General features: G+C 35.0%; 1 protein-coding gene across 1 annotated transcript in view; it reads right to left on the bottom strand.

Moving 5' to 3' along the window:
* The window catches only part of PIK3C2G (phosphatidylinositol-4-phosphate 3-kinase catalytic subunit type 2 gamma), a 383,353-nt gene that overhangs the window by 327,965 nt on the left and 39,597 nt on the right, over positions 1-15,791 (bottom strand). The window contains 2 exon segments of the mRNA XM_007967793.3: positions 648-770; positions 14,088-14,151. Coding sequence (XP_007965984.3) covers positions 648-770; positions 14,088-14,151 — 187 coding nt within the window.

Here is a 15,791-nt window from a genome sequence, read left to right as displayed (position 1 = left end):
CCTAATGTTTTTCTTGGAAAATAATCACTTACAGGTCTATATCAGATTTCTGAGAATTCAAAAGAAAATCACATAATGTTCATTTTTTAAGCCCACCAAACCACAATGTGGGATCCAGAGAAAATCACACAGAAATCATAGAAGCAGTGTGCACTGCAAAATTCGCAAAAGATACCACAAAAATGGATTTTTTCTTTTTTATGAACATGCTTATCCATACAAACATGACACTTATGCCTGTATACACTCATATACGTGAGAACCATTAACAATCTATACAAACACTTATATGTGAATGTTATATAATTACGTTCATTTAGGTAGGATTATAGGATTGATTTCAGTACCACCTAAAGTTATAAGGTGGGTACAAACTTCAAAGGTGTAATCAATGTCCTTATAGTTTAATCAAATCTATTTGGCATAATAGACTCAAGCTGCCAATACTCCCAATCAATTGAAATATACTGTTTGGCAACACACACACACACACACACACACACACACACACCCAGAGATACACACACAATCACACAGACTCAAACATACACACAGAAATACAGTTGTTAGTAAAAAGTCTTTCACTCTCCGTAATTAAGTATTGAACTCAGGTTTAAAACTATTGTGTAATAAATGAATATACTTACCTCTGCTTTTCTCTGAAGAATTAGACTTAGTTCATTTACTGCATCTGTAATTTGTTTGGTTTCCACACACCCTAGAACACTGCATATTTTTTTAACTTCTTCAATAATATTATCCACGTTTTCCTGTAGATAACCAAGATTCACATCTTACAATCTATTGAAATAAATGAGGGAACATCAATTTATTCTCAAACTTCTTCTTTTTCCATGAGGAGCAAGTAGAATAAAATATGATTGTTTGCTTTCACATAAAAAGAAAGTTCTCAAGACTCTGGTTATCCTGTGACTGGGGCTTTAATTTTCACTGAGCAAATGTTCAAAACTAGAACTGACTTAACACTAACTTACTACCTTAGCTCTAATTTAACATTACTTGAAACAAAATGAGAGAGAGAGGTAGAAGAAGAGGAAGGATAAGGAAGAGGGAGAGGAAAAGAGAGACAGAGAGGGAGGAGGAAGTGTGGGGAAAGCAGGGAAACTCAGCCTTAGACAAAGTCTGTGGTTTCCACAAAACACTATGAAAACAAAGTAATGACGGTCAATCCCGGGAGAGTCTCAAAACACACCTATTGTTTGGAATCAGGGTATAGTTGGGCAAACTTACTAGAAACTCAGATTCACAGGGTTCAGAACAAACTCTGGACAGCCAGTTGTGGTGTTGAGGTGTTTGGTTATCATCTGATTGCACATCCTTGAAGTGACTGATTTTTCAAAACAATCGCTGATGACAAATACAATCTACTGATATAGTTTGGATGTCTGTCCTCTCCAAATCTCATATTGAAATATAAGCCCCTATGTTGGAAGTGAGGTCTGGTGGGAGGCATCGTGTCACGGGGGTGGATCCCTCTTGAATGGCTTGGTGCTGTCCTTGCAATAGTGAGCGAGTTCTCACAAAATCTGTTTGTTTAAAATTGTGCAGCACATCCCGCCTCCCTCTGCTCCAGCTCTCACCAGGTTAGACACCTGCACCCCCTTCACCTTCTGCTATGATTGCAAAGCTTCCTGAGGCCCTCACCAGAAGGCGATGCTGGCACCACACTTCTTGTATTGTCTGCAGAACTGTGAGCCAATTCCACCTCTTTTCTTTATAAATTACCCAGACTCAGGTATTTCTTTATAGCAACACAAAAATGGCCCAATATGCCTACAGCAATGACAAATTCCTAAAATCAACAATGCAGGCTGGCCTTAAGAGGGATAGCGATTTTATGGTCACCATTCTAAGAATTTTTCATTAGCCGTCCTATATCCCAGATGTGCAGATGTTCTTAAATAAGCATTTATTTTTTTAAAAAAAACCTTCTCTGTTTTGACCTTATTCTTTTCCATGTTTTGCCATTAACTATAGTGAGAAATCTCTCTTTTCTTTGATTCTGTGTGAATCATGTTTCACTCTACAAGGTTTTTATGTTCTTTGTCTTTATCATTAACAATTGTGTTTTCTCAAAAAACATCAGTTTTGTCACCAGCACCACCGTCATTCCAATGGAAAATTACAACAGTTTATTTTAAGAAGAGATGGAACAGAGTTTTTCCTTTTATTTGCATACAAAGATATGTGTTCACAGCATAAAAAGATTTTAATTCCCCTTACATTTTCTTAACAAAGTGTCAGTACAAAGACACAATGCAAGTTCTATATTAATGGGATAATACTTTGCTTCTTTTGTGGAAAAATAATGTGTACTTTTAAATTTGTTGCCAGTATCTCTGATATGTAATTTTACAAATCCTGAAACCAATGACAAAAACCTGAAGAATAACTAATTAATACTATAAAAGACAAAATGAGGATTCCAAAAATTGTCTACAGATTTTATTAATGAGCTAAAAGTAAAAAGATGCAATTTAGTTGAGATCTATTTTAAGTCTTTCATGGATTAAAAAATATATTTACCCAATAATAACATGGAGAAGAAAAACTTATGAGTCATTCAAATGGAAAAAATCATTTATTTCACTTATGTGTTAACTCAATATAAGTCAATATTGTGACGTACCTACCAGATCCAGTTCATTATTAAATTGAATCAAAAGACACATACTCTGCATAACTAGAAAGTGAGTTCCACCACATTTTCAATGTGTATTATCCAAACTGGTGTTTAGTTTGGATACTAGAGAATGTACTTGATAACTTGAAAATTACCAAAGGCCAACAACCTTACTATTAGTATACTGTTAATACAGTATTCATTCAGAAGAGCATCATAGACAATACTGTCAGCTCTGAAGTCAAGATCTGTTTGTTTACATCCTGGTTCTGCCCCTTTCTACCTACGGCCATCATCAGAGTATTTAACTTTCTTGTCCCTAGGCTCCCTCTTCTGTGAAGTGAGAATAATAACTAAGTTCCTGTAAAGATTAAATTAGATAAAATATGAAATATAGTGCCTGGCAGATAATGAGGGCTAAATGTTAATGTTTAACTAGTTAATTTTATTCATTCACACCAATCTTTCAGTTTATAAGAGAAATGAGACACTGTATATGCACAGATAACTAATAGAATAGAAATTAGAAAATCATAAAAACCTGAAAAGTCATATTAGGTTCTATGTTTATTTTTTCATTCTTCTGTTCTAAGTAAATATGTGCGATGCATGAGTTTGTGAAAATTCATAAACATTACTAAATACTGGCTTGACCTGGGTCACTAGGTAGCTGGTAGCTGATTTATTCCATCTATTACTCCAGTCTTGCACTACTTCTTATGTGATCCACTTATCTGATTTAATATTCACATTCTGAAGATAATCATTATATTCATGCATAACTGAGATTGCTAGAATATGTGGAGCAAAATATTGCAATTGTAAAATTGAGTTGGTGATTAATTGGATATGAGAACCAACAGAAAGGCTGGATTTAAGATGATTCCAAAATTTCATTTCCAAATTTTGGAAACCAAGAATACAGGTGCTATTTATTATGGCAGAAACACAGACAAAATGAAGATTTTTGGTAGAATCATGATGTGAGTATTTTTTGATACATAGGCTTGGAGCTTCCCAGAGGAAATGCAATGGAGTTCTATCTCTAGCAACTGGTGGACTGAGAAAATATAGACACACTACACCACACACACATACACACACCACATGGTGTGTGTATAAACATTAAACAAACTATAAGAAAGGTAGTATAAATCTTAGGGTTGCAGATATTTAGAGGGAACTTCAAGCCTGAGCAGTAGCTCCAACAGTGATGCTGCAATGGCCTGGAGGAAATATCAGACTAGATGTAGATCCTCAGCTGTAGGATTGGTGTTTATTGCTAATACTGGGAAATGTGCTGAAATCTTAGGACTAAATCACTTGGTGAAAGTAGGGGAAGGGGCAGGACTGGAGCTAAGATCCTCAGATAGTCCTCAAACATTGGATAGCAGCCACCTGTAAAAGGTGGGAGAAGAAAAACTGTTTCTACTGATCAGAAACACTTTTGACGAAGCCTCTCTCTATTCAGTCCTTGAGTGAGGAAAATGATTATCTGAGAAACTGAACCCTAGTCTGTGCTTTGTGTGTCTCCGGAGTATTAACTTGGACTACTATAGTAGGAATTTATGTTAAACATTACACTAGGCTATTGTGACTTTTTTGGACCCAAGCAGAAGTAAATGCACAATCATTGTATAGAAACACTTTTCTATACCAACCTACAGAGTTTTTTCCCAAATACACATATATACACAAATACATGCACACACACACCAAGAGTACAAGGGGAATATCCGTTTAAAACTTACAAACCCTATGATGGCTAATTCGCATTATGAGATCCCTTACAGATACAAAATGCAGTAGGGTGAGCACCTTATTTCAAGAAATAACAAAGGTAGACTTGGGCAACATTTTCATAGAGGTGATACATAGACAAAAATTTGAATATGATTATCCCGAGAGAGAACATAGATAGAGGAAAAAAAGTTGAATGCTGGGTGCATAACATTTCAGAACTTTTATTATTTTAATGATGGAGGAGAAAGTTTGGGTCACAGATGGAGCATGCAGTGTGGAGACAGAAGCCAGAAGACTATATAGCTTAATAGACATCAACGTGAAGGTAGTTGATAGTATTACAAAATTTTAGCTTGGCAAAAAAGAAAAAAAATAAAACATTATAACCATTTCAAGTATTTGATGGTCTTTCAGGTAAAAAGAGGAGTAGATTTCTTGTAAGTAGCTCTAAAATGATAAATGAGAACAAATGGTTGCAAACCTAGAGAGGTTCTTTTGACTCTCTAGTTTTTCTTAAAATTTTAAGAAAAGTTTTTCTTAAAATTATTTGTTCAAAAACTGTGTAGGCTGCCTTTTGAGTAGAAAGGTGCTCCAGATTCAGGTATATGAGCAATCAGGGATATTTAGAGAAGATTTTTGCATTGCATAGGATTTAGACTAGACTGCCTCTAAATTCTTTCTAACTTCTTTGGGTTAATGAAAACCCGAAAACAACGCTATGATGTTATTTTATGTAGTACATTCCAAGCGTATCTTTGGAAATATTGGATGTTTCGTGAACCTTGAAGGAACCATATGCTAACACTTTAGAATTAATTAAGCATACTTGAAAAATATTTTGAACATTTGAAAAGATGGGTAACAACCTTTTCTCCCCTGCATCTTTCTCGAAAACCAAACAAAACGTCGTAAGTGGTTGATTATTCCCGTCTCTTATTCAGCTGTGATGGAGACCAAAGCAGTATGCATTTAAACAGCCACGTAACAGCATACCATCTCCTAATTTTATACAAACTTTAATTAGTTTTGATTTATATTAGACATACTGAAAATTATCAAATTCAATTAATGAGTTTGGAAACAAATTGAGAATTTAGAATGCTTTTCATTCCAGGTTCAGTAGTTAGTGCCAATATGAATTATTTTTTCCTTAAAGATTAAAAACAGCTTTGAAATGCAACTTGGCTTAAAATATAAAAAAGGATGAGTTCATGTCCCTTGCAGGGACATGGATGAAGCTGGAAACCATCATTCTTATTTAGCAAACTAACACAGGAACAGAAAACCTAACACCTCATGTTCTCACTCATAAGTGGGAGTTGAACAATAAGCACACATGGACACAGGGAAGGGAACATCACACACCAGGCCTGTCGGGAGGTGGGGAGCAAGGGGAGGCAGAGCATTAGGAGAAATACCTAATGTAGGTGAAGGGTTGATGGGTGCAGCAAACCACCATGCCACATATATACCTACGTAACAAACCTGCACTTCCTGCACATGTATCCTAGAACTTAAAATATAATAAACAAACAAATGAAAATATAGAACATTGATTTCTCTGCAACAATGAAAAAATCCAGATAATATACAAAATTTTAATTTCTTCTGAACCCCGCTGATATTTGAGGTCACAAAGTGACCAAGTAAACCAAACTACACAGTGAAAACCATTTCAAAGAGAGTTGGGGTACACAAAATGTTCAAACTTTGGCAGAGCACAGGAGAAAGAGATGGTCACCATACACATGAGTAGCAAGAAATTAGCTAAAAGTCAACAGATTTTTTAAAGGCCAGGTGTGAGTTAGCATGTCAGTTTGGAATACCAGGAAGCCCAAGACACATGGTGAGTTTACAATCTCCTGCAAGCTTTTTTCCAAGGACGCCTACCAGTTTTTTGGGGAAAATACTGAAGGCCGTGCAGGAAACTGAGGTCATATTCTGTGGTGCAGGTGTGTAGGTAACCAGCTGTTTCTGGGAGACAGTTATGGGGCTCTGTCCACTTCTGTGGATCCTTTTTGCATAAGAAGCAAAACTCTAAGCTGCAGGGGGAGGAGCAGCAAACCCTGTGTTTCCCTGAGCCCAGGCAAAAACCCCTTGCTTCTGGAGAAGTAAAAAGCCAAACAGTCTTGTCTCTGGGGGAGAAGTAGGACATAGATGAGAAGCTCCTTTGCTGTTGAAGGAAGGGTAGAAGCAAAAGGACTTTGCTTCTGGGGAAAGGCCAGGAAACTTGTCTTGGGTTCAAGATCTTACCTGGATACCAATTAGAGGTCAGGGACAAGGAGCAATAAACTCTCGTTTACTGCGAACGACTAACTGCAGATATGAGGCAGAGTCTGGCCGCCATGTGGAGGAGGGGCAGGAATGCTCCGAGAGTCCTAGTCCTGAGACTCAAGTACACAGAGTCTGCCTAAGGCTGTGATTGGTTCGTTACAACACAGAACTCCCCTTGTCCCCACTGCCAAAATAGGTCTAGCATTGAGTAATAAATAAGCAAGGGTGGAGTACCACTGGGAGAGAGACAACAGCGTTTAGAGAGACGTTCTCTTTGGCATAGACAAGCAGGAGCTGTCAAAAGCTGAGGATGAAGCAGGATCCTACACGGAGGGAAATGTCATGGTACCACAGGCTCCACTGTAAGCACGGATAATAATAGCTTATCTAATATTTTATGAGGCCAGCATTACTCTTAGACCAAAATCTAACAATATTATATGAAAATAAAAACAAAAACTGATGTCCCACATAAATTTAGATGCAAATATCCTTAAGAAAATATTAGTTAATTCAACGTAGAAATATATGAAACAGATTATAAATTCTTAGTAAGTATAATTATACCAGTAATAAAAAGATTTTTAAAATTTGAAAAGAATAAAAGAGAAACGCCATATGTGCATTTGTACATATGCACAAAAAGCATTTGGCAAAACTCATAATCCATTCAAGATATAAGCTCTTAGTAAACCAGATACAGAAGAAAGCTTTTTCAACCCAGTAAAGGGTAACTTTTTATATTACAACATAACCTCCAAGTAACTTTACATTTAATGATAAAAGACTGTAACGTTCTCCCTCAAAATAACAAGGCGGCGATTTTACTTCCAGTAAAATCTTATTGGAGACTCAGCAAGTATTAAATAATAAAGCAAGTAAAAAAATAAGAGGGCTATAGACTAAAGAGGAAAAAATAAAATTATTTCACAGATGACATGACTGTATATGTAGAAATCCTAAGGAATCCAAAAAATAATTCTTAGATATAAGAAGTGATTTCAAGAAGACATAGTATATAAGGTCAATATATGAAAGTCAGTTCTATTCCCATGTATTAGTAACAAACAACTGGAAAATAATATAAAAATATTATTTAAAATATTAGACAAGAACATGAAATAACTTTAATAAACTATGCATAATCTCTATGCTAAATTATAAAGCATTGCTGAGTGATTTAAGAAACCTGTGTAGATGAAGAAATAGATCAGATTAAATTGAACTCTCATGAATTAGAAAATATAATTTTTTAAAATATCAAGGTTCCTTACATCAATCTATATATTCAGTGCAATCGTAGCAAAGTACTTAGAATAGCCAACATTTTTTTGTAACAAGAATGATTTTGGAGAACTTATATTGCCTGATACCAAGACTTTCCATGAGCATATGGTAATTAAGGCAATGTTGACTGATAGTAGGATAGACATATAGATTTATGAAACAGAATAGGGAGTCTAGAACTAGAACTGTAACTTGAAATGGATCATAGAATTAAAGAACAGCTAAAACTAAAAATAGTATTAAAAAATATCTTATGCAAACTTCTGTTGCAAATCTTTATTAAATACGATAAGAAAGCATAAACTGTAAAGTAAAAATAAACCTGGACTTCACAAAAATTAAAAGCTTCTGCTTTCTGAACAGCATGTAAATGAAATAAACAAGCAAGCGAATAAACAACAACCAGTCACAGACAGGGAGACAATGTTTTCAATACATATGTCCTACACCTCACAATGAACTTTCTTCTGGAACATATTAGAACGATTACAATTGTGGTTAGTCATGTGCAGGAGAGAGTTTACGGTTCCTTGTCCCTGGCCTTTAATTGACATCCAGGTAACGTTCTGGACCCTTACAATTTGATAACAAGAGGATATATAGTTCAACTTTAAAAATAGGCAAAAGATTTGAGCAGACACCTGACAGCAGAAAATACATAAATGAGCAGTAATTCCATGAAAAGTAATTCAGCATCATAAGCCATTGAGGGAATACAAATTAAAAACTGAAGGAAATATTGCCACATAGTCACTAGAATGGCTAAAATTAAAACACTGACAATAACAGGTACTGGTGAGGATGTAGAGCCACAAGAATTCTTACATTGTATATATGATTCCATTTATATAAAAGTCAAGTAAAGGCAAAAGAAAACCAAATTGAGAGCAAATAAATTTTTGGTGTGTGAAATCTGGGATGAGAGGGATTTACTGTAAAGAGGCAGTTGGACATTTTTTCTTGTAATAGAAATATCTTGTATCTTCATTCCAGTTGTTGTTACATAATTATGTACATTTTGAAAACTAGTCAAACTGCCCACTTAACATGGGTGCATTTTATTTTGCATAAATCAAATTTTAAGAAAAGTGACTTAATAAATAAGATACTATAATTAAAGTGAAAAGTCCCTAAATGGCAGAAGACATTTACAATACACATAACTGAAGGAAGGGTAAATATATAAAGAACTCCCATGAATCTATTTGAAAAATCTACAGAAATGTGGAAATATCAGCAGAAGTTTGAACAGGTAAGTTGTAAAAGAGGGCAGTTGAATACTACATTTTTTAAAAAGGTTAAAGACTCATGAATTTTATGAGTTTAGTATGAATTTTTGAGTCAGAAAAATTAAAGTTGATACAAAGATAGCATTACATATACCTAATGTTGGCAAACATTTATAATTTGGACTATACTATAGGTTGGCAGGAAAATGGAGCAACAGGAACTCTCATATATTGTGAAATGGGTAAAACATCATTAGAAAAGTGTTTGGTGTTGCCTTGTAAATCTATGTCCCTAGGTAAGTGCTCTAGAAAACCTCTTGATATTATTTCAAATATACACCAACAAGTAGGATAGATAAATAAATTGAGGTCCAGTCTTTTAATGGAATATTATACAACAATGAAAATGAACTAATAACAACCATATGGAACAAGGTGAATAAATCTCACAAATAATACTGAGTGAAAGATACAGGGCTCAAAAAGTGCATATAGTTTGATTCCATTCATGGAGACCTCAGAAAGAAAATCAATGTCTTATCTTGCTAGTAGATATAAACTTTGGTGATGAAATGATAAAGAAAAGCTACAAAATACTTTTCATCAAATAGGACCTTTTACATAGAGGAGAGGAGACATGAAGTGGCAAACAGGTGTTTGATGTCAAAAATATTTTGTTCCTTAACTTACTGTTTAATAAGAGTGCTTTTCTATTATTATTCTTTAATTGTGTGTTTTTCATGTATTATATAATTTACCACATAAATCACCAGTAGAATGTCAGATCATGTTATTCCTTCGCACAAAACACTCTAGTGTTCTCCATCTCACTAGCAACCCAAATTATGTTGGCTAGTGATTATCTTCTACTTTGAGAATCTACTTTTAATTTTTTTATACTTCTTGAAGTCTGAGAGTGTTCTATACGTGATAGCTTTGACTTTTAGTAGTTTCAATCTGTGCTTTATTTCTGCTAAGGTCAGTTACAATTCTGCAATAGTGCTTCATTTTTCTGTGCTCTGATTTTATTGCCTTTATTTCCTTGACTTCTTTTGCAACCTTGCAACTGCTCCTTGTTACCTATTAATTTTATCTGATTTTATTACACTTTTTTGCTCATTTCTCACCTTTTCTTATGTTCTATTCTGAATGCAAATCAACTTTGTGAAAATTTTCTTCTGGATCCTATACAATCCTCTACTTGAGTGATAGTGATAGAAACGGTAGCAATAATGACAATAAAGAAACACGGGTACTTATCTTTTCTTAAAAACATTTTATCTTCCATCACTATATTATACTAAGAACATTATATCCATTGTTTCATTAATTATTTAAAACATCACTATATTATATTTATTATCCTAACTCTAGCAATGAATCATATAAATCTGAGGAAGGTTGAATACAAAACTTCCGTAGTGGTGGAGGGTTGACTTATACATTTATCTGACTTTGGAATCTCTGCTCCTAAATTTTGTCTTAGACTACCATTAGGCTTAAATTATGCTTGAAATTGGAACTTCTGAAAATCTAACAATAGATTTGCTTGTAACCAAGAGAGCTTCAGTTTAAAACAAGCTAAATATAAAATCCCTATGTGTCCTCTTTCTTTCTACTCATATATGGAATTTTCTTTCTCTCTCTAGATGAATACAGTTAGATTTTGGTCTTGAGCAAATATGAAATAAGTATTATTTTGCCCTCCTCACTGAGTTACTTAAACCTGAACACTAGAGATGTCATATTCTCCTGGTTGTCTACTTGGTATAGCCTCTGAGTCATGGGCTAGATGGAGAAGGACTTAGGGGTTCTCAGTTATTTTCTGACTAGATAGATGTTTCATGAAGCTAAACCAAGTTTTGAAGCATCAATTGATTTTCCTCAACCCTGGTCCATATAATTTACAATAAATTCAACAATTACTAGATTCTAGAGTAAATTTGTCATTCACGGTAGGGATTTCCTACCATGATCCTGACTGGCATTTTAATAAAGAATTTTGGAGATAGCATATTAGAGACTACTAGGAAGAAGTGATTTTAAATCAAAAGTTGATTCTTTCTCCAAGGCTACAATTTGGTTTTATATTGCTTTGCTCTGTGTAGACACCATTGTGTATATTATTTATGTGGACAGGCTGTCTCTCCAACTAGATCATTGGCAACTTCAGAGTATGGTTTGAACTCCCATTTCTCTTGGTTTCCGTGAGTAAACAGTTTCATAATTCGCATGAAGTAAGCATTCAGTAATACCTTTTGGGCAGAGGGGGATTCTCTTTTTTCCATTCTTGATTTTTCTGAAATTCTTATGGGATTCATATTATTCACTTTCTATGAAATTAAGAATACAGAATGAATTCAAAAATATTCTCTATAATTCAGGGTTTTAATGGAACAGAAGAGAGGAAAAAATGTCTAGTAAAAAAGCTCTTTGTAAATTATGTACAAAACTAGCCATCTGACATAATAACCAGAATGCCTGGCCTAAAATGGGTATCATCTAAAATATGTTGAATTAAGAATTGTGAGGAAAGAAAATACTTGGTACTTTATTCATATTATTCAATAATATTCATGTCTGACCTATTCAGCTGCATGCTTGTTATTTTTTCAAATCATGTGTAATAATCCAAGTTTGGGAGATATGAAAAAAACATTGTTTTTCCAATTGACACTGTTTTGGACAGGATGAAATGCTATTTAATGTACTTGTCAAATAAATAGAAAGCACAAAATTGTGAACTGATAATATCATAGTCTGTCCTCATTTCTAAGATATTTACTATTGATGCTTCATAGGCAAAAATCTCATTTAAAGAGCTCATTGTTTTGATTGAGTTCATCTGGAAAATCGCATACACTGTGACCTATTTAGAAAATAATTTAGCTGTGAGTGATGATTGCTATTTGCCAATGATAATGGAAAGACAGTATTTCTTTGGTATTTTGCCAACTTTTAAGTCATATTAGAAAAATTTACAATAGTCGATCGTTTCTTTCAAACTAGAAATATAGGAGGCTTCATACATAAGTAATAAGATCAAGCTTCTGAATTTGGAAATTAAGAACCGTTATAAATTATCAATAATTTGTGTGTGAAAAAAGACATCTATGATATGTGAGCAGTGCTGAGACATTTAGATAACTAAAATTCATTCATGAGTAGGTTACCATAACCTCAAAAGTATATCTACACATAGTAAAGAGACAAAAATACTCTAAGAATTAAATCTTAATATATCCTGGTAACCTGGTAAGTCTCACATTCTACATGAGAAAGAATGACTCTCACAAGGCTGAATTAGAGGTAGTAACCGTAACATTTTATGAGACTTAAAACAAGCTAATTGTGGATTCTTTTCACATTCCACATTTTAAACTTACAGACTCAGATCAGGCTGGAGTAGGAAAAAACAGAATTAGGGTGAGAGGATTACACTTTACGGAGAAACATAAGTCTTGTATTTGTAATCTCCATGTCTTTAGATATTTATGTGGAAGTCACAAATGATTTCAGTATCTACATCAATAAGTAGAATTTATTATTTTCAGATACATTTAATGTTTATTGATATTACAAATAGTTATTATCTGAGACATGTACCCTTTTATTTATATCAGGAATCAATTATTTAACAGAAAGAAAGAAGTCACTTGTTTAAAAAATGTTCCCTGACTCACAATATTCTGTAATAATATGATGTTTCATCTGTGGAAGGCTAAACCTTCCCTGGAAGAAGAAGCTGTAAGAAATAATCTGCCTAATGGAGATCACAGCTTCAGTGCCCAATAGGTGACCAAATTGCCACAGCCTTGCACTGAGTTCATCACTCCTCTGCCATGTTACCTTCTCTCTTCACTATTATAGTGAATTGATGTCTCCACGGAGTCAGTAAGCAGCCCGGGAATTTTGAGTTATTCTCGGCACATAGAATGCCACCAAATTATATAAATTGTACATTTTCACTTCTTATGAATCTGTCCCCTCATATCATCCCTATAGTAGAGTGTTTGTCCATGCCCTCATCATCTTTTTGTGCTAATGAAATGTCCTTCTAATCATCCATCAGTCATTCTACTACTCTACCTAATGGCTCCATGTCATAAGTGGACAAAGTAGAAAATCATAAAATTGGCCATAAAAGGTCCATAAGATCATACGTAATTTGGCCCCTGTCTGCTTCTTTCATCTGATTTTTTTCCAACCTCTAACATTTGAACAGCCATTTCAAATGTCATAATTTCCTAATCACACCAGGCTGGCTCCTGACTTTTTTCTGTCTCTCTATCTCTCTCTCTCTTTTTTTTTTGAGACTGAGTCTCGCTCTATCATCAGGCTGGAGTGCAGTGGCCCGATCTCGGCTCACTGCAACCTCCACCTCCCGGGTTCAAGCGATTCTCCTGCCTCAGCCTCCCAAGTAACTGGGATTACAGGCACCCACACCCGGCTAATTTTTGCATTTTTAGTAGAGACGGGGTTTCACCGTGTTGGCCAGGATGGTCTGGTTCTCTTGACCTCGTGATCTGCGTGCCTCTGCCTCCCAAAGTGCCTCTGTTCATATTGTTCTTTGCTGAAAGTTATCTCTACTCCCCACCTTTCTTCACAATGCCCCTCTCTGGCTGGGAGACACATGCAGTACTCATTTGTCAACATTCAGCTCAAATGGAAAAAACTGACCATTCTTTCTTATGCATCTGTATACATACAGTCTTTCCTCAGCAGCTGTAGCACTTTACTGCATATGCCTTTCTACTCGTCTATTTTTCCAGGTTGAAATGAACGCCTTTCAAGTGTAGATCCTCTGTTTTATTCATTTTTGTCATCTTCAAAATTTGCAGTTTTAGAAAAGTAGTAGGTGCTTTAAAAATGCTTACTGAATTAATGGTTAAAGTAACAAAAATCAATACCTGGGTTTTAAATGGATATTTCAGGTGGAAGTCATATTTTTTGATGACTGTTAAGAGACATTGTCTGGAAAATAAAAAATAGAAACTTTATTTAAAATTGGATGGGAAAACTTACATTACCTTTAGCACAAACATTTATCACAAATTCTGTTTTGCCCATGATACTATCGTAGGCATGGTATAAAAAGGATTATTGTTGACATAATTTTAAAAACATCTCAGAAGGGTACCTTATAAAGTTTGTATAACTTGATAGACTACAAACATATTTGAAAGTCTTAGAACTCCAAAGAATTAATGATAAATTAACCAAACCTCTCAAAGGCTGATCATTATATAAAAGTACTCTTAATTCAAACTGTAAGTTGCAAAGGGATTCATAAGCAGATAATGGCATATATTAACATCAAGAAATATTAAGTATGCAAAATCTTGTAGATAATTGCATTTGGAATTAATGGCTTATATTTATAATATATGGGGTTGTCTCTGACACCAAACCTCTGCATTTTTCTTTCCTAAGCTTCTCTTATTGCTCCAGCTTTATCTATGCTTAGGGAGAAGCCATGCAATTTGAGCAGAAATTCTTCTGAGCTTCGCTGTTCAAAAATTATTTTCCCAAACATTATTGACTTTACCTTCTTATTTGTCTTGAAAACTCCTGACTTAAATTGAATCATAAGTCACACAACTCAAAAACGCAACATGAAAAAATACAGCATTATTTTTACAGTAGCTGCATTCTCATTTTTTTTACATTATCACTTTAGTTGAAGTCCCTCTGTCAGTTCAAAGACAAAATGCATAGAATATGTAAAAGTCAATGAAAGGGGAGGAAAATAATAACTAAAGATTTGGGCAATGGCAGTGTTTTATATAAAACCTGAAACTACTAGTATCACCAAGAATGTACCCACTTCAGCACTTTGTTTTTGGATATTGTATCTATTTTATAGAAAAAACTACTAGGAACTAGTGAAGGTGAGTGATTTGCTCAACTTCTAAGAGGAAGTTGAGTCATAAAAGAGAAGAGCTGAAATCAAAGCCCTTGCCATCCAGTGCTTGATTTTTTTGATGACCCAATACGGTGTTCTGAGGAGGGCAGGCAGGGAAGCGTTGTATCCCCAAAAGTAAAGTTCTACAGTGGCCTTTATAAGGCTGAGAATGTCTCTGTGTTAGATACCCTTTGAGAAAGATAAGGGGGGAAGGGTCAGAACATGATGGAAGTGTAATAAGCACTGACTGAGAGTTAGATACTTGGTTTTAGTCATGGCTATGGGATTAAATATTTGTGTGATGGTTGCCAAGTTTTTGAACTTCTGTTTTTAGTTTCCTTACCACAGAAGAAATAGCGCTGGGAGATGGTATCACCCCAGACTGTAATCCACTGCCCTGGGATTGGAGGGAGGGGTGGAGGCATAAAGTCTGAAGCTAGGCTGTCCCAGACATGTTTCCTCTACTCCTTGCTACAGCAGAACTTTGCTTTGCCCTGCATTAACCCTCTGGACCCCTGCAACTGCACACTGGCCATCAAATGTCTGCTAGGGGGCAGGCAATGGCAGGGGTAAGACAAAAACAGAATGAAAGCCTCCTTCTCTCACTGTCTTCTCACAGCCTTGACTTGCCTCTCTGTCCCCAAGGTAGTAGTGACTTAAAAGGTGCAACAACCCTCCACCAACCCTTTCAAAATAGTCCTTTGTGTCC

This window comes from Chlorocebus sabaeus, chromosome 11 (genome assembly GCF_047675955.1).
Source record: "Chlorocebus sabaeus isolate Y175 chromosome 11, mChlSab1.0.hap1, whole genome shotgun sequence".
NCBI classification, from domain to species: domain Eukaryota; kingdom Metazoa; phylum Chordata; class Mammalia; order Primates; family Cercopithecidae; genus Chlorocebus; species Chlorocebus sabaeus.
This window is presented reverse-complemented; position numbering and strand designations above follow the sequence as displayed.